We start from the raw sequence: 19,842 nt of genomic DNA, 5'->3' as shown, positions 1-19,842 counted from the left end.
ATAAAACAAATAGTATTGATATAAACAATTTAATTCATAATTAAATACAATTTGGTCCATTATTTTTAATTACATCATATTAAAGTTGAAGTTTAGCTCAACAATTAATGTTTGTTTAAATTTTTCTTATATATATTTGAAAGTATAATTATCTTTTTATTCTTACAGTTTTATAAACTTTACATTTTAATATTTATAGTTAAAAATATTTTATTTTAATGTTTATATTTACTCTTTTTTTTTTCTTTTCAATCCATGTCGTCTATTATTGTAGGATTAAAATTAAAAATTTATAAAACTATAGGGAAAAAATAAAAAGTAGTATGCATAAGGATTAAAATTGAATTTTTTTAATTATAGAGGTCAAAAGTTAATTAAATCATATTTTAATAACTAAATTAAAAAATTATATTGATATATCTACAAAGTAATTATTTTGTTGGTATAAACCACTGATATTCTTACTATATGCATTCTTGTAAATTCGAGTTGGGTAAAATTTTATTATAACGGCAAAAAAATTTCTTTAAATATTTAATACAACTGCATTTTAAGACTCGGATACAAAACTACCAGTGAAACGAAAACAACTTTTTATGAGTTGATTTAAGTGTGCCTTAGCATAATCAAAATAGTTTATTGACAATATTTTAATACACATATTAAAATATTATTTTTATTGACAATGTCACATCATCTAAAAAAAATCCATATTGACCATTGTTTCAAGAATGATTTGGACTTAGATCTTGGATCGAATCTCATCTTTGATTTCTCTAATCCAAATACTAAATGTCTTTGAGAAAATTGTGAAAAATAAGTTATTTTAATAATTGATTATACGAATAATCAATTGTTATTATAATCGATTATAGTTGGAATAAAAATTTAAGATGAATTTGATGAAAAACGATTTTAAAATATTTAATTTCTCTTAAGTATAACTATAAAATATTTTTTATGTAGTAAAACAACTAAAAATAAAAAATTTGTAAAAAAAAAAATTCAAATTTTCAACTTCTTAAAAACACTTTACATATATTTTTTTTTAAAAGAAAGTTGTACAAGTTTAAGTTATTGTCTCAATATACATCCTACTTTGCAAGCAACATTTTTTTTACAGCTGAAAGTGGGAGAATTATTCTTTCCCAAACATGCTCAAATGGGTGAGGTAACAAATTTTTTCTCAATTTCACTTTTATGTTTCCTTCAATATAAAAATAAACACGTTGTACACTCAACACTCTTTTAACTATTTTTTTATTGTCTATTGAAATATAGTGATAATTAAAAATAAAAAACGAGTCTCATTATTCATGGGATTTTTTAATTTCTAATAACTTTCAGTTAATAGGTGTCAAAATAAATAAATTTTAATTAATATTAAAATATATTAATAGCTTTGTTTAGAAAACAATAGTAGAGAGAGAAAGAATGAGCGTAGCTTGTGTGGAGACAGAAAACTTACCTATTGGGCTTACAGAGCCCACCGTAAGGGACTCAGCCCACAGCATTTAAAAACAAGTTGGAGAAAAAAAAAAGCTGAACAAGTATTTGTTTAATAATTTAATTAAATTGAAATGCACTTGCAATTTAAAATTTACAGTATCATTTCATTCCTGAGTGACACACACACACACACAGAATTATATAATAATTATTTTAAAATTCTTTTAGAGAATATTTTTTATTGATTAACAAAATTAAAATCTTATTCTACTTTTGATGGTTAATTAAACTTAAGCATCTACGTTGTTTTATTTTTGTCTTTTAAATGATTAAACATGTTTGTTGATGTTAAGTGATTAAGCCTTATATTACGAATGTTGCTTAGTAAATAAGTTTTTGTTTGTTGGCTTTAATGATTTTAGTCATCGTATATGTTTTTCCACCTTAGTTATTTCACTTTTCATTATATTTTTCTTTAACTTGCATGCACTTGTCCTAAAAAAACACACTTGGCATCTACTTGTACTGTAATTTCAAACTGAAAGTGTTGTACTAATAAATCACCAGTTTAAGTAGTATTGAAATTCATCTTCTTTGTGTTCGATTTTGTGAATGAATTTCTTTTTTTTACAATAATCCAATTCATTTACTTTTTTTTTTTAAACAAATGAATGGGTAAAATTATTGATATAAGTATTACTTTACCGGCTCTAGTTTTCCTTATTCTTCCATAACCTAAAAGATACAAGTCGCAACACATAGTTCTCTGGACCAGACCACACATACTTGTATATATTGTATTAAGAGTTAATCACTTATATACTTTCAGGGAAATTTTTTTACACTGGTAACCAATCATATCTTTTAAGAGTTAATTATCCATACACTACCAGTGTAAAGTTTTTTACACTGACAACTAATCATATCTTTTAAAGTTGTTTATTTTATTATTATTTCATTAAATAAGCAACTGACATGACATTATTAAAAGATATAATCAATTATTATTGTAAAAGAAACTTTAAACTGACAGTGTATAGGTAATTAACTCATATTTTAATAGTGACATGTCAGTTGTTTATTTAATGAAATAATAATAAAATAAGTAACTTTAAAAGATATAATTGGTCACCAGTGTAAAAAACTTTACACTGACAATAATTAATTATATAAAAATGTTCCAATCATTTTGCAGATAAGAACCAATTTTTTGTGTGGCAGATGATTGAGAAGCCAAATGGCAAGCAAATAGAAAAGGTTGATTATAAACTGAGGTCACCATAAAAAAAAAAAAAAAAAAAAAAAAAAAAAAAAAAAAAACATAAGTGTAAAGGATTACATCTTAAAATAAAGTCCTAAAAAGCAAATGCATTACCATTAAAAGACGTCCTTCAATGCCAAGCATGGAAATAATAACTTCCTAATGTCTATCTTTTTACATTGGACCACCAACGATTCATGACAAAATATCTGAATGTTTATGTGTGTTGGACAATTGAAAAGTTTAGTTAATCAATTTGATGAGAGAATTAATTAAGCAATGAATGCCCTATTACTATTTTCTTCTCATTCTTTGTTCTTTCATAACCTTGTTAATTCTCTCGTCCATATTTGTTTTCAGCTTTGAAAAAAAAAACACTAAACTATATATATGTAATATATGACCAATTAAACCATAAGACAAATGCTGGACATTGATTAAAAAATAAAAAGTTTTTGTTAAAAAATTAATATATACCTTAATATGTAAAAAAAAAAATAATTCATTAACCAATTAATAGTTCTTAGAACATAAGCAATATGTGAGATATGGAACAATAAAGAAGAGAAATAAATTACTTACTTTATCATTATGTACAATTTAATATTAATGTATTGGTTATTTTTCAGAATCACATAACTATTTTTTTAGTTTGTATTAAAGATATATCTCAATCGATACTCAATGACTAATTTTTTTAAGATATAGAGATTATCAAAAGTTTTGACTCTTCTAACAATTTTTCTCTCTATATATATACCCATGACCATGAATGAAACTCAGAACAATATATTTTTAAAAAATTGAATATCTACTAACTATATATATAAAACCTTATTGGTTCACAAAAATCCTCTTTGATGAAGGAAAGCTATGTATATAGGTGTTGTCTTTGTAGCACGTACTTTCTTCTCTTAAATATGTGGAGTTGAAGGAATTGGGGACCATAAACGGAGTAGCTACTGAATGTACACACATACATGCATGGATGATATAAAAGAACATTTCCAGTTTGAAAAAGAGAAAGAAAGAATGGCCCTTTGCTTGTGGTTGAGCAGGTAAGGTAGAAACTTATATTTGGAGCCTTATTAGTGGTACTATCGTCCTATCTACCATATCAAGTTTCAAAGACACAGATTATTGTCGAATTACAATAATGATCATGTAATTAACTAATTAGTGGCATTTTCAAGGACGTATAGTTGTTCTATAAAGTACTGGGGTGGTCTATTTTTATTTTCTTCACAATGACAACAAAATTAGAATTACAACTTAAGATTGTTGAAGGGTTCATTTGGAGTAAAAAGTCGCGTAACTATTAGAGTTGAATATTTTGAGTAATATATAAATATAAAAAAATTATTTATTTAATATTTTATAAGATTTTAAATTATGATATAATGTTAAATTTATTTATATACTTTATTTATTATATTCATAGATGAGAGTGTTTCTTCATGTTTAATTCCTGAATAAAAATATTGTATATATTATATATTACTCAAATTTTTCATTAGATTGATTATAATTACTCTGTTTACGAGTAGTCTATACATTAACGGCATGTTTTTATCCCTTTGGTTGATAATCAAACTGAATATTATAAAATAAGCTGCGGCGAAATAGATATTTGTAATCTTTAAAAAATATAATTCTAAATTTGTTTTTGCATAAACTGATGCTTATATATTTTTTATATGGATTTTATTTTTTATAATTAGTCCTCATATATATATAGAGAGAGATTTATTTACTCTAAGAATAAGTTTACCTAGATTTACTTCGTTCAATAACTCATGTTTTACATCAAATTTTAACGATTTAATCGTTGAATTTAAAGTTCTTAATCCATAGATCAAATTTGTAAATTTTAAAAAAATTTAAAAATTATTTGATACTTCATTTCATTAATTCAAATTGACAGATAATTATAAAATCATTTTATACATCAATTTGAATTAATGAAACGAAGTATCAAATGGTTTTCAAATTTTATAAAATTTTGCATATTTTTTTATCTGTGCATTAAGAACTTTAAACTTAACGGTTGGATCATTGAGATTTAATTTAAAACATGAGTCATTGAACGAAGTAAGTCTAGGTAGACTTACTCCCGAAGTAAACGGATCCTTCCTCTATATATATATATATATATATATATATATATATATATATATATTATGGTGTGTAAATCATTTGAGTTGTATTTTAGTAATTGTAAATCTTATTTGATATTTTGTATTATTTTAATTTTCAATAATCATGTGTAATGCATGGAGGGTTACTACATACACATATATCTATTGTGACCTTTCGGTACATAAACTATTAGAACTATTGATTTTGATCACGTGATCGGTTGAGTCAAGTATGACGAAGTTGATAGGTGGATTCGCACATATGATCTTTTGTATTAAAAGTCTTCATAACAATGAATCTATGCATGAAAAAAAATCTTCCTAGTAACATGGATAGTTAAGAGACGTGTTTTCGCTATCATAATTTAATGATGAAATATCAATACATGACTAAGTTTTATGAGTCACCATTGAATATACTCGTAGACTAGTTTCTATAGCAGGAGATTAAACATGACCTTTTGTTTAACAGGAAAATTATATATTAAGGTTTAATCTCGCATTATTAAAACAAGAAGAGAAATACGAGTTTATAAAGTTAGAACCACTTTTTTTTTCTTCTTTTTCTTTTTTTCTTTCATTTAGAGTCGAGTACAAAGTTAGGAAGTTCGGAGCAGTTCTTCCTTCTTTCTTTTTCTCTTCTCTTTTCTCTTCCTCTTTCCTTCCCCTCTTGAAAAATTTTGGTTCTCCGAAGAGATAAAGGAAGCTCGATCGTGAATTATTGTTATATTTTGAGTTGCATGTGATTGGATCAATATCAAAGACGTGATTTGTGGCTGAGTTGGTTGAATTGAGTAGGTTGCATGTCATTTGGGGTTGTAGGTGTTCTTGAATGAGTTGGGTAAAAATGGGTGATTTTGGTGTTTTGATGGATGCATGTGATGTTTTATGATATTTTTAAGTTGTATGTATGAATCTAGTAAGGAAAATGAGTTGTAAATGGTGTTTAAGGAGAGAAATTGTGGATAGTAGGTGAGAAACGAAGGGGAAGCCATGAAAGTGTAGAAAATTTTTGCACTCAATGCTGCAGTCGTGTGGAAAAATGGGATGGCAAAGATCCATCGCTACAACTATGGTTAAGCGTTGTAGCGATGGGGAAAAATGGACTGGCAGAGGTCCAGCGTTGCAGTCACGATTAAGCGTTGAAACAATGGGAGAAAACTAAGCTGATAGAAATCCAGCACTGAATTGAGCGCTACAACGCTAAAGTAGATGATCGAATTTGAAGGCAAAATATTACGGTTTCTACCATTATCAACATATGGTAGATGATAGAATTAAAACTTGAGTTCTTCATACAAGTTGTAGAAAATCATTTTATCTTTCATATGAGATAAATATGAGTTCGATCGGAGTAGTGGAACTCCAATTATGTTTTGTTATGTAGAATTTGTTGTTGTATGCTTATTGTTGATTTCATGCTGAAAATGATATGTGTTAATTCCTTTATAGCATATGGTAATATATGATGTCCAAGTTATTATATGATGAATTTTTGATATGGATGATGATGTATGAGAATGTTTAAAATTATTTAAGTTATTATTGAAGTTGTTATGTTGAGACTATTATACATGTTGTAAGTTGTGCCTTAAGTTATTCAGTTGTTAAATTGTTTGGTTGTTTTCAGTTGATTGTCAAGAATTTGTTTTTGTTGATGTATGCTTAAATTTGTAAAGCTACTTTGATGTTGAATTATTATATTACTTTGATGTTCTAAGTTGTCTTATAGTATGTTGATAGTTGTTAAAGTTAAAAGTTGTAAAGTTGTAAGTCATTCTAGTTGCTTAAGTTGATATATGATGTTGTTTTCTCAAGATGTGAATGTTGTAAAGATGTATGTTATTTATGTTGTTTAAGTTGACATGATGTAGAGTTAAAAGTTGAACGTTGCATGTTGTTAAAGCTGTTAAGTTGAATGTTGAAAGATGAATAAGTTGTCAAGTTGATAAAATATAAATATGTGGGTTAAATACACATTTTAGCTACGAAACGTAGAAAATAGAGGAGAGTTAAAGATGTTTTTCAAAATTTAATAACCCATTGTGTGGATATACATTGTGTTAAACCCTTCAATAAGTAAGTTGACTTTTGAATGGGTATGTTATTTTCAATTGTCTCATCTAGGTTTTACATAGTAATCCGTGTGTGGGTAAGATCGAGATCCACGTGTATAAAGGAACCAAAATATAGGAGTCAGGCAAAGTTATACTAATTACAAGTAACCAATTGAGTAAAGTACCGGGTTGGGGACTTAATCTCTAATCTAGTATTGGAGGGTAGTCGTTGAGTTAATCCCATAAGTGACTTAGATCAAATTTATTATTTGAGATCCCACAATTGATTTTGTGAGTGAAGAATAAAGATTGTCTTAACTTATAAACTTTTTTATCATACTATTAATCATTTTAAAAATTTTAATAATTATCATTCATGTCAACTATCCAATATCTAAACCCTCAAATTTATAAGACTAAATATGTAAAAAAGATCTAATAATAATTTAATAACGAATGATTCGATAGATCCAATAACAATCATTAAAATAAACTTTAATATTATCTTAAGTACCATAAATTTAAGTTTAACTCAATTCTTGAACCAACTAAAAAAAGATAGATTCCCATTATATATTTTATTTTATGTATATCAATAATAGAATTTCCTACATTTATGTAAACAATAACAAAATAGTGCGAGCAGGCGCTCAAATTGAAAGTGGAACTTTACATTATAATATCCCAAATGCAATTATATAATTGTTTTCTTAATAATGATAACCATGATGCACCTCCTTTATATACCTCCCCAACCTCCACTTCCCATTCATTCAACACCATTCCAAATTCATTCACTCCCTCTCCCAAACTAAACAACAACAAAGTCCCACTCACGGTACCACCTGGTCAACAATGGAAATCAAACCAGGCTCAGGCCCAGGCCCAGGCCCAAGTCCAAGCCCACAAGCAATAGCCGCAAGGAAGCTATGGAACATCGTGCGCATCGTGTTCCTCATGCTCAGAAAAGGCATCGCCAAGAGCAAAGCCGCCGTCGATCTCAACCTGTTACTCAAACGCGGCAAGCTCGCCGCCGCCAAAGCCATAGCCGGCGCCGCCGTGACGCTGCACGGTGACCGAAACAACGCCGTGGTGCAGCCGCGCCGCGACTACGAGTTCAGCTGCAGCAACAGCCCCGCGCTGTTCCCCTTCAAGCGCAAGCACCAAAGGTCCACGCGCTGCCACGACGACGTTTTGAAGATGCTGGAGATGCTCAACAACGATAACAAGGTGGTGGAGGCTTCTCCGTTGCCCTGGTTCGGGAAGAGCACTCACCTTGGGAGAAAACTCAGAGTCACGGACTCGCCGTTTCCGGTGAAGGACGAGGAAAGAGACGACCACGACGACGACGGCGAGGTTGATTTGGCGGCGGAGGAGTTTATTAAGAGGTTCTATAGGGACCTCAATTTGCAAAGGAAAATGGCTGCCATTGAGTCACCCTACCATTACAGTTCCTGGGACAGATGAGAAATACCAAGAATCACTGAGCTTGACACATGGATGCAGTCACCACGAGTTTGTATAATATACACAAAGTTGATCATTAGGATTCACCATTGGGTGAGGAGTTTGTGTAATATTTACAACATCTTATGTTTTAATCTTGTCTCCTTGTACACAAAAATGAATGAAAAATACTAGCTTTTTTATCTAGCTAGGAATACATGCTGAGAAAGTATCTAGTGGTGAAGAGTTTATGTCCAAGATGTTTAAATTATAATCTTGTTGTCACCACTGTAAAAAAAAAAAATATATGAAAAATATCACCTTTCTTATGTATAAATTATATGTTGTGCGAGTATGCATATAGTTGATTTTAGTTAATTTCAAAAAAAATTATTTTAACTTTTCAAGATTATCAATAATATCACCAATAATAACAAATTGAGTCAGTAGTACATATTAATAGATTTAATGTGATTTTCTTACTAATAAATAAGTTGGTAGATGGATTTAATGTAATGTATTTAATAAATAAATAAATTTTTTTTACATATTTGAGTAAAAATAAGATTAAAATATTTTTTAAGAAATTATAAGAACTAAAAAAATAATTTTAAATTTAAAAGACCTTATATTTAATAGATTAATATATATATATATATATATATATATATATATATATAGAGGTGTGTGTATTAATTTAAACCTAAAATTTAATTACATGTGAGTATTGATGGTACCATAGAAAATGATCCTTGGATAATTTCTCCTTTTTATCACCGTGTGGACATGATGTTGTTTCTCTGAGTTGTTTAATTTGTCACGCAACGAATTGCAACCACCTTTTTTTCTTCACTAGCACTTTCATGTTTTTCACTTTGTCAAGTTAAAAAAGTAGCATGTGGTCAGACTTATTTGCACAGGGTTAATTGGTTAATGGCACACCTATGATTAAGTTGTGACTTTACTTGTTTGATGTATATATAGTTGTTTGGTTTTTCTTGGATCATAGTTTTAGATGGAAAGGTGTTGATGCCTTGATATTCAACTTTGTATGTAACTTTGTCTAGTGTTTACGGTATACACTGATGTTTCTGGTTTCTGTATATTAGCTTTCCATTTCCATAAGAGAGACTCAATTTCATCCATTATATATTATGATGTGAAATGTTTTGTTATGTAGTTATTATTGATATTAGTAACAAAAAGAGTGTGGCATGAAAGGTCACAGGAAGCAAAAGGGAGTTGTGTCTCAGCTTGTCCTTGAAGTTAGGATCTTTTTTTTCTCCCAATGAAACTTTTGCACCTGTACATTTTTTTTTCTTGTGAAATGAAGGATAAAGTGAGGAAACTTTTTTTTTTTTTTTTACACCATGTAGATACTAATTTTTATGGAGACTTGGAGGTCATAAAGTAAATTCTTTTTTTATCTTAACAAAAACTGAACTATCTAGTAACTGTAATATTGAACAATTGGAGATATGTTATATCCATGAACATGTGTGGTTAAGAAGATAAAATTTAAGGTACAACTGCTGGAGCTTGGCTTTATTACCCTTTTGAGCTTGGCTTTCTTGTCTCTGAATCGGTCTCTCTGCATTATGATGGTGGTTCCAGTGTTTCTGCTTCATTTATACATATACACACTTCTTATTCTTAACTAGTGTCGTGTTCTTAACTGGTGTCTTGTTAATGTTGTAGAGTATGGAAGTTATAAAATTATTATGGTGTATGCAGTTTATTTTTTACTAACACGAAAAAGACACTGTAAACCTATACACTATGTTAAAAGAAGTTTTTTTTTTGTAAATAATTATTAATGAGTAATTTTATGCAGCACTTATAATAAGATTCATAATACAATAAGTAAGACAAGAAAAAAATATTGATGCAAGAAAAAGTAGTTTTAAGAAGTTATAGAAAATAAACAATATTAAAATGAAAACCAACAATAGTTATTGAAAGGGTTATTTAACTTTATATAATGGTATGATATAGATAAATAATAATTTTTATTTAAATTAATAAAATAAAATTACTAAATTATCTTATATTTAGAGAGAAAAAAAGTGTATAGTTATCATAATAAATAGAGGATAAAAATATCTTAAAAATTATATATATAAAAATAATAAATTATCTTTGTATATTGTTACAGATTATAACTCATAATTAAATTAATGATTAAATTATACTTTTAATTTTTTTTTCTTATTTTTAAAATTTATTGTAGTATTTTATCTATTAAATATTCATTTTAATTTTTTATCTTTTATATTAATTTAAATTAATTTAGTCTTTCTAAAATAATTTTTTTTTTAATTTTGGAACACAAATTTGAATCAATTTTCAACTAATTCATCACATAAAACTCGTACCATTATATTTAATTATATAAAAATCATAAAGTTCAATTGACCTTCAAATTCGAATAACTATAAATATATAGTATAAATTATGTGAAAAATATATATGTCTTGTGAGCAACTAGAAAATGATATGAATAGATTTTTTGAAATTTTTATATTTTTTTTGAACTTGTTAAATTTTTGTCACGTTTATAACATATTTTATTTAAACTTTAATCAATTTCAATATTTTTTATATAAGTGAATATAGTAAAACAGGCTTTAAGTTTTTGATTAGTAAATTTTTTTATTTAAAGTTATATCTCAAAATTAAAAATAATTATTATTTCAAAATAATCAAATGACTCAAATTTGAGAGATGAATGACCAAAGTAAATATTTTAAAAAAATCAAAAATCAAAATAAATTTCATAAATAAGATAGATAATGAAAAGTATAATTTATCCTAAATTAATTTAGGAACGCATATAAAACAGTGTCGAGGGAGCATTCAACAATAAAATCAAGTCTCTTTGTTTGAATCGATCATCAACAAAAATTTTATGTAGGTGTTATTTTTTTCAAATAAACATTTCTTGCAAATTTATCATAATATTATAAAATGGATGAAAAAAAATAATCTAAACTTAATTAATTGACATAAAACAAAGTGTTGAAGGCGCATTCAACAATAAAATCAAGTCACTTTGTTTGAATTGATCATACACGTAAGTTTTATGTAGGTGTTATTTTTTTTTCAAACAAACATTTTTGCAAACTCAACACGGATATTATAAATTATGCTTAATTAGGGCACTTTTGTTCGAATCAGTAACCGTCTCTGCTTGAACAATAAGAACTATAAGCCAGTTATGTTAGTTAATTTCAGTTTCCAACTGTAAAATACAATTAGGGAATGTTAAACATTTTTTTTAGTGAAAAGTTTAAATTCATAATTTTATGTAAAACTAGAGCTAACTACTGTTTTTTTTAAGGAATTCCAGTATAATTACATATCATTTTTATCACCTTTTGCATAATAAGTTTACAGAGGATATAAAATACAAGAAAAAATGAATTTGACTTTAGATCCTATTAGTATGAGTGAAGATATTTAACTAGTTATATCATACTTAGGAGATTGGAAGTTAAACTTTAGTTGTATACTTTTTTCTTTAAAAAATTGCTTTAATTCTTAAGTGAGAGAATACATTTTACAAAGTAAAATACACTCCATCATTAATTAGTTAAAAAAATGCATGATTAAAATTATGATTATATATATATATATATAAAGAGAGAGAAAATATTTACTTATTACAAGAATATATCTATTAAAATTTTACTTATTAAGTCATGTTTTACATTAAATTTTAACGATTCAATCTTATAAAATTAATTTATAAAATAATAATTATTTTTTATTTATATACTTTTTAATTATCTTATTTTTAATCGATGTAAAATTTAAGTTTTTTTTTTTTTATTTTGTAGAAAGTTATCTTTCATTTTATATATATTGAGAGAAAGGGTTCTCTTTAAACCTTCATTATATATACCTGACCTTAACACATTTAATTCAAATATGAACAAAAAAATTATTATTAGATATTGTTGGTAGTTTTAATAAAGTGTGCATGAAAGGTAGCTAGCATTGTAACGAAAAGAGAAAGCACTAATGGGGAAAAATAACGATTATAATAAAGAGTTGGTGAGGGATGGTGATATAGTAGTGCTCTATAATTGGATTGAAAAGTCCCTTTCAAGCACTAAGAATGATATCAATTCATTCTAATTGGCTGAACCCTAAGTTCTGTCTTTTAACTGTGGACGATATTTTAACCTTTTCTTGGAGTTAATTTTAAAATCTTCAAAAAATTTGGAGCCAGCCTGCGACACATGGCGATATGTATTACTGACATTTAACCATTTGATTTGAAAACTTGCTGTCACAATCAGTTTCATTATTGGACATCAATCACATTCCATTTGACACCGATGCATGTACGAGGAGTATCTTGTCTTTGAAAATTAAAAATTATTGTATTTTTAATTTGAAAAAATAATGTAAAATAATCAGCATATGTTTAAGTTAATTTTCATATAGCTTTTATAGTAAATTATGATATAAAATAAACATGCCCAACATTTTTGCATGTGTACGTTGAGTTAATTTGTGATGATAAAAATATATGTAACAATAGTTTAGAGAAGCACTAGAAGTAGAAGGAGAGAATTTTTTAAATGAAAACTTGTTATTAATAAAGTTGATAGATATTTTATGTCAATAGAATATTAAATTTATATATGAAAAAAATTGTGCTTAAAAAGTATTGAGTAAATTGTTAAAACCTCTATAGGAAGTAAGATTGTTACGTGGGAGATCAACTTACCTTTTTTAATCTTAAATTGAGTAGGGAAAGGTAAGACTTCTTCACCTCAAATTTTATAAAGAGTTGGTGTGATAAGGGAGAGTTGTTTAATGGAGAAAATCAAAAGTAATGGGTTGAATTGTCTTTACCTCTATAAAAGTAGTGGCAATCACAATAGTATAGCCATTTTCTAAAATACGAAAAAGCCATGCTGCTTTTGGTTCATCGCATAGGCAAGACAAAGAAATGTTGCTTCAATTAATTAAGAATGGGGTAAAAGTTTTGGTTGGTTTGCATATTGGAGATCTAAATTTTTGCACGATCGATTTCTAGAAGTATACAATGGGTTAAATATTGTGCACTTAAGACTTTAAAACATGTTAGTCTAACCCAATTCAAGGTTTTTTAGGAGTTATAGATTTATTGACTTGATCTAAAATGAGATATATAAAAAGAATTTTAAGCTTTAAAATCTGGATCTGTATATTATACATCTAAATTTGTGCACGAACGATATTATTAAAATTCAAATGGGTTATGTATTGTACTTCTAAGGCGTGAAAGTAAATTAGTCTAACCTGTCCTGAATTTTTAATGAGTTATAAATTTATTGACTAAGTCTAGATTGCTAAATTAGTTTAAATTAGTTTTTTTTGCCTTAAATTTATATATATTTCATTTCAAAAGAAAAATAATAAAAATAAATATTATCAAGCCACGATGAGTCCAATTGTAATTCGACAAACATTTCAAAGATCTAATCTATTGACTCAACTTAAAATAATTCATTTTTTTTCCCATAGATATTAACAAATTTAGCCTAACCTTATTTATGGGTTCTTTGGACCAATCTATCATATCAAACTTATTTTGTCATTTTTATCAATTATATATATATATAGATTCAACACTAAAAAAAAGTTATAACAACTCACATTCTACTCAATCAATTGATTTAACCTTCTTAATAACTATTATATGTATCTACGTGTAAGAATATGTGAAAAACTTTTATCTTATTAAAAAATAAAAGAAATGATGATAGCTTTTAAGGATATCTTAATGAATTTGAGAATTGTTTTTTTTAACTACATTTTATTTCATTTTTAGGGGGCATTTTATTTCTTGTAGTTAATTAATTTTTTATTTTTAAATTAACCAAATTTAGCATTATCAATAAATTTCCCTTTTTGAAAACCTCAAATAATCATTTTTATCTTAAAAAAATCATAAATCAGATCAATTAAATTTCTTTATTCACTAACTTAACATGAGAAATACTTACGTAAATTATTAATGTAACATATGAATCATATAATATAATGTATCATGTAATTAATATATCACATCATCAATCAAAATACTAATCAACGGTCAACTAATGTCAAATGATCAATTAATATAATAATAAATGAACAAAATTTAAAAATTGATAACAAAATATACAATTTTAAAAGTTGAGTGAAAAATTTTGCAAAACTGTGAAATCTGCTCGACAAAAAAGTGCATATTAAGCCATTGGTTAATTAAAAGTTTATAATCTTAAACATCAAATTTCACCCAAATGAAAATAAAAACAAAAATCCATTTTTTTACTTTAAAAATTATAATTACACATCATTTAATTTTAAAAAAAGTTTATCAAATTTTCTCCATTCTTATTTTTTAAGTTTCAAAAAATTATATATTAATCAAACATAGATTCTAAATTATTTAGATAAGAAATAATATTCATAGAAATTTTCAGAAAAAAAATAACTGTAAAATCAAATTTACTTTAATTTAAAAACATAATTAATTGAATAATAAAATACTAGAATCATACATAATTTTAAAATGTAGTTACATATTTTTCCTACTTAAGAGAGATGTTTATATTTTGCAGTCATTAGTCGTTATATCAAATGGTGACACAGTTTACATTCCAACAAGAAAAAAGATGCAGGTTGAGGCACAAGAAGATACCAAATAAAGTCTCTTATCAAATAAAAATAAATAAAATCGAAACTTTTTGTCTTTATAATTTTAAATTAACAGTGTGACGTGGAATTGGGTTGTCTAACTAATCCTTTCGTCCAACCATACTAATCCAGTTATCGTGTTAATTTTTAATAGGCATTAATTATTTTGGTACACTAATTGGCTTCATTTATTAATTATTTTTTCGTTTTAAAAAGTTAAATTATTTTAGAGAGAACAGTTTGTTGTTTTTTTTAAATAATTTCAAAAATATTATTTATTTATACAATTTTAATTCAACAAATCAAATGAAATTGAATTACAACAAATGAAATAGAAAATTAATTTAATTTATACATAATTATATTTCGAAAAATAAAAAATTATCATTGTTTCCTAGGTTTGGTTGAGAGAAAGTGAAGGAAGAGGAAGACAAGAGTTTGAAATTAAAATTGAAGAGAAATTTGAAGAAATTTTTTTTATTTTATAGTTATTTTTCCTTCTACATTTTTATAAATCTTCCTTTCTATATATAAATTAAAATAACTATTCTGATGGTGTTCTTATGTATCACTATTAATCAAGCGTATTTTTAATTGTCTATTAAATGATAATGGTTTTAAGATATTCTCTATTTTTTTTTATCGCTTTTAATATATCAATTTTTCTAAATTAAATTTCAATATTTTTAATAAATTATTATAAAATGTATAAATTATTCATCATAAATATAAAATATATTTTATATGATAAAAATAATTAATTTTTTTATGAATTTTAACCATGATATAATTTATATATTAAAAATAATTATTTATTATAAATTTTAATTATCTTTAATATATATATATATATATAATATTTATTTAAAATAAAATTTTATCTTATATATCACACTAGTTAAAATAATAATTTATATTATGATATAACATTATTCTTAATTATCAATAATTTAAATTTTAAAAATGAAAATAAAAATTAAAAAAAGGTAAATAATTAAAAATAACTCCTAGTACATTTGGGTTTGCATCCAATACTAAGGATGTGAAGTTGACATGTGTTGTGTGTAATGTATTGAACAGAAAAAAAAAAAAAAAAAAAGTAATAATGAGTGGTTGTAATTAATTTACATTTAATTTAATTTAATAGATAAGGCTGGGACTCCTCATGACTCTTGTATTTACAAAAGTATTACTTTTGCATTAAAGGATTCAACATAAAGAAGTCACGACAAAACCTTTTGATTTCAATTGACAGTTATTTGTAACTTTTTATATCACCATGATTAATTATTAAAGTATGATGTATAATCAGAATTTAAAAAAGAAAAAACAATTTAAGAAAAAGTAAAAAAAAATAATATCCGTACCTTGCATATAAAAAGAATTACTATGGAATTGTTTAATTCAAATGAAAGGATAAAAAAAATGATGGAAGAGAGGAAATTAAAGTGATCAATTTGAATCTAAACTATATTACATATATTTTGTTTCTCTTATGTGTGAGACCCCCGTACGGACTTTTTCTCCAACTCACCTTCTCTCTAAACTTCCACTTTCATACTTCACTACTCTCGCTTCTCCTTTCTCTCATTTGAACTTGTGGTTTTGGTGGCTGAAGGTGCTGATTGAAGGTTGAAATTCTTGTTGAACCGTGCTGTGCGGAGCCTCTTCCTTCATCTTCTTCTCCAACTCTCTTCCTCTTCGTTCCGTTTCTCTTCCCGGAAGCTCGGATTCTTCACCCGAGGTAAGGGAAGTTAGTTTTCTGGTGGTGTTTTGGTTGAAGTGAGTCTGAGAACTCAAGTAGTTGGTTTTGATTTTCAAATTTCTGGTTGTTGGGGGTGGCATTGGAGTTTTTGGGGACTTTGGGGAGTTTGGGGAAATTCTTGATTTCCTATGACTTTGTGGATGCATGTATGAAAAAAATGTCGTTTTCGAACTCTTGGATGGAAATGTGATACTTTGGCTGGATTGCATGTACTCGAAAGTGACTTTTACAGGTGTTTGGGGAATTTTTTCGAACTGGGTAGGGTTGCAGATGAGCTTCGCGCTGAGCGCTGTTCATCGCGCTGAGCGCGTGACCGCCAGGGGACCTCATTTAGTCAAGCTCGCTGAGCGCCTTGATGAGTGCGCTGGGCGCGCTTGAGAATGTGGGTCTCTGGTTGGTCCTCGCTGGGCGCGACTTGGACTGCGCTAAACGCGATACCCATTGTAACTTGTTGTTGGGCTCTAGAGGCTGCGCTAAGCGCGGCCTTTGTCGCGTTGGGCGTGAGACTCCTTGGGAGTCTCAGCCTCGTGGGCGCTAGGCGCAATTCCGAATTGCGCTGGGCGCGAGACCAAGGGGTGGTCTCTGCCTACCCCGCGCTGAGCGCTGGGTTAGGTACGCCGGGCGTGGGAGACTCCTTGAAGTCTCTGCCTGGCCTGCGCTGGGCGCAATGGATATTGCGCCAAGCGCGGGAGAGCCTTGTGCTCTCTGGCTGAGTCCCGCTGAGCGCGAGCATGCTTGTGCTGGGCGTGCTGGCCCCCTGGTGCTCTCTGGTTGTACCGTGATGGGCGTAACCATGAGTGCGCCGGGCGCGAAGATGAGAAATCTTTATATGTTGGTTGATGTTGTTTTATACTTAGTTGAGTTGAAATAGATGAATATAATGTGATGACTAATGGATGATGTTGGTTGATTGATGTTGTGTTGTATATTTGTGTTGTGCTGCAAGTTGACATGTTGAGTTGTAAAGCTGAGTTGTGTTGAAAGTTGATGTTGAGTTGTACCGCTGTGTTGTGTTGCAAGTTGACATGTTGAGTAGCAAAAGTTGGGTTGTATTGAATGTTGATATGGATTGTTGTAGGCCTAAATGGTTGAGTTGTTGTAGGCCTAAATGGCTGAGTTATTGTAGGCCTAAATGGCTGAGTTGTTGTAGGCCTTAATGGCTGAGTGCCAAAGCGGCTGAGTTGTTGTAGGAGATCTCCGAGGTGATATGCGTGACGACGCATTTATATCCAATTGCTGGTTGGTTGTATAAATTGATGGATAGTAGAATGTTGTTGTATTGGCGGTTGAAGTTGTTCTAATTACTTGAATTTTGTTATACGTTGTTTCTTTCTATACTAGCTTACCCTTTTCTGTTTCCTTGTGGTTGGACTGCTATGATCGTACTATGTACGGGAGCAGAACAGGAATAGGTGTTTGGTTCGTGGTGAGTAGGCAGCTGATAGGCGGAGCTGGCTATGTTTGATTGGTGTTTTGTTGTAGTGGCTACTAGGTGTAGCGGTTGGCGTTGTATCTTGTTTGGTTTTGTTGTTTTGGCACTCTAACCCTAGTCGGAGTAGGACTTTGTATATATTTATATTCTAGAACCTATATTTATATACTTGTTCTTTCTGCCTAGTGTTTCCGGTGTTCAGTGGTGTGTGTAGGACCTGTCGGGTCGTTACATTATGCATTCTAATTAAATTAAATAATGTGTGGATGTAAACTAAATTTCACTAATCGAATGTGTAAAAATATTATATCATTGTTTTGTAAACAAATGATAAATTGGTAATAAGATTTAAAATATTTTTTCTTGTGTTAGTTCTTAATGAAATTAGAGAATGGATACTCTCATGCAATTTGTCTACAACGTCTCTCTATCTCTCATTATAACCATTTATTTTTTTATGCATCTAAGGGCTACAAATGAAAGTTTACTATCACATGTCTTCCTCTAATTATGAGCTCAATTTATGCATTTTTGTTATTGTACACTCTTTGTAATTCTGATATGGCATTTATTATGTAATTATATTTACAATTTAGATTATGCAGTTACATTTGACCAATCCTTTTTAGTTTGTGTTGTCAATCTGTTTCATTTATAACTCAAATTATCCTAAGTTTACAACTCAGATTATGCTAATCTATCTTTTTTAGTTTCATTTGACCATGTCTATTTATAACTTAGATTATGCTAAGTTTAGACAACAGTCATTAACAAGTAACTTGTAGTTATATACAAAACCAATGCAATCAGCAACCAACTCAACTTATAATTGTTGCACAAAAGGAAATGAATTTCAAATGAATTAGAGCACTACAATATCATTTTCAATTGAAACCAATGTCTTTTACAACAACAGTTACATTTTTCAGCCTCTCTGAACTATAAAGGCTCAGTACAAAATCAAGAACTTGGGCATTTTCTAATAATTGCCATAGATGCTAATGGCTTGTAATAGCTTTGTGTAAACTAAATCAAAGGACATGAAACATGCGAGGATCATCATCAGTGAACAAAAAGTTTTGGCCCAAGTTCAACAAAGATCATCATTAGTAACAGGAAGAAACACAGTCACATGGAGAACATAAAGATCCATTCAGCCGACCAATCTCCTTGAATTTGGGCCTCTTCAAAGCCCAAATAAATGTCCACGTTCTATTCATTGATTGAACTTGTTCCAAAAACGGGTGATACCTTCCAAATTAAAGTAAAGTACTTCTGATTTGATAACGTAACTAGAAAACAAACCAGCCCAAAGGGACAGAGGGTACAAAAAAGCTAGTTGGTGTTGGACACATTTTTGAAACACAACACTATATATACACGAGAGAAATTAAATAGCGCAAGTAATAAAAAAATGAAAAATGAGAAAATATTATCTTTAAATAAAGAATACAAATTAATTGATTACGCTCGGCCTTTAAGTTAATTTGATTATAAAACTGGTTGATAAAAAAAAAATTTGATTATAAAACTAATTCTCGATTTGAGATTTGGTTAGCTACATTTTAACCTTCCTTACTTATATGTGGGAATCAAATCCAAGATTCAATATTATA

The 19,842-nt window shown here is 28.2% G+C and overlaps 1 protein-coding gene across 1 annotated transcript; it reads left to right on the top strand.

Moving 5' to 3' along the window:
* Window positions 1-7,652: 7,652 nt before the first annotated feature.
* Window positions 7,653-8,558, top strand: LOC109790281 (uncharacterized). Its single transcript, XM_020349399.3, has one exon. It carries the CDS (start codon window positions 7,761-7,763, stop codon window positions 8,370-8,372), a length of 612 nt encoding a protein of 203 aa, XP_020204988.1. The 5' UTR covers window positions 7,653-7,760; the 3' UTR covers window positions 8,373-8,558.
* The last annotated feature ends 11,284 nt before the right edge of the window (window positions 8,559-19,842 follow it).

This window comes from Cajanus cajan, chromosome 1 (assembly GCF_000230855.2).
Source record: "Cajanus cajan strain Asha chromosome 1, NIPB_CcT2T_4, whole genome shotgun sequence".
Classification (NCBI taxonomy): Eukaryota; Viridiplantae; Streptophyta; class Magnoliopsida; order Fabales; family Fabaceae; genus Cajanus; species Cajanus cajan.
Note: the sequence above shows the minus strand (reverse complement) of the source record. Positions and strands in the feature narration are given on the sequence as shown.

Bases quoted from the DNA above. Each gene is read 5' to 3' on its own strand.
- LOC109790281 (XM_020349399.3), top strand. From the start codon at position 7,761: ATGGAAATCAAACCAGGCTCAGGCCCAGGCCCAGGCCCAAGTCCAAGC.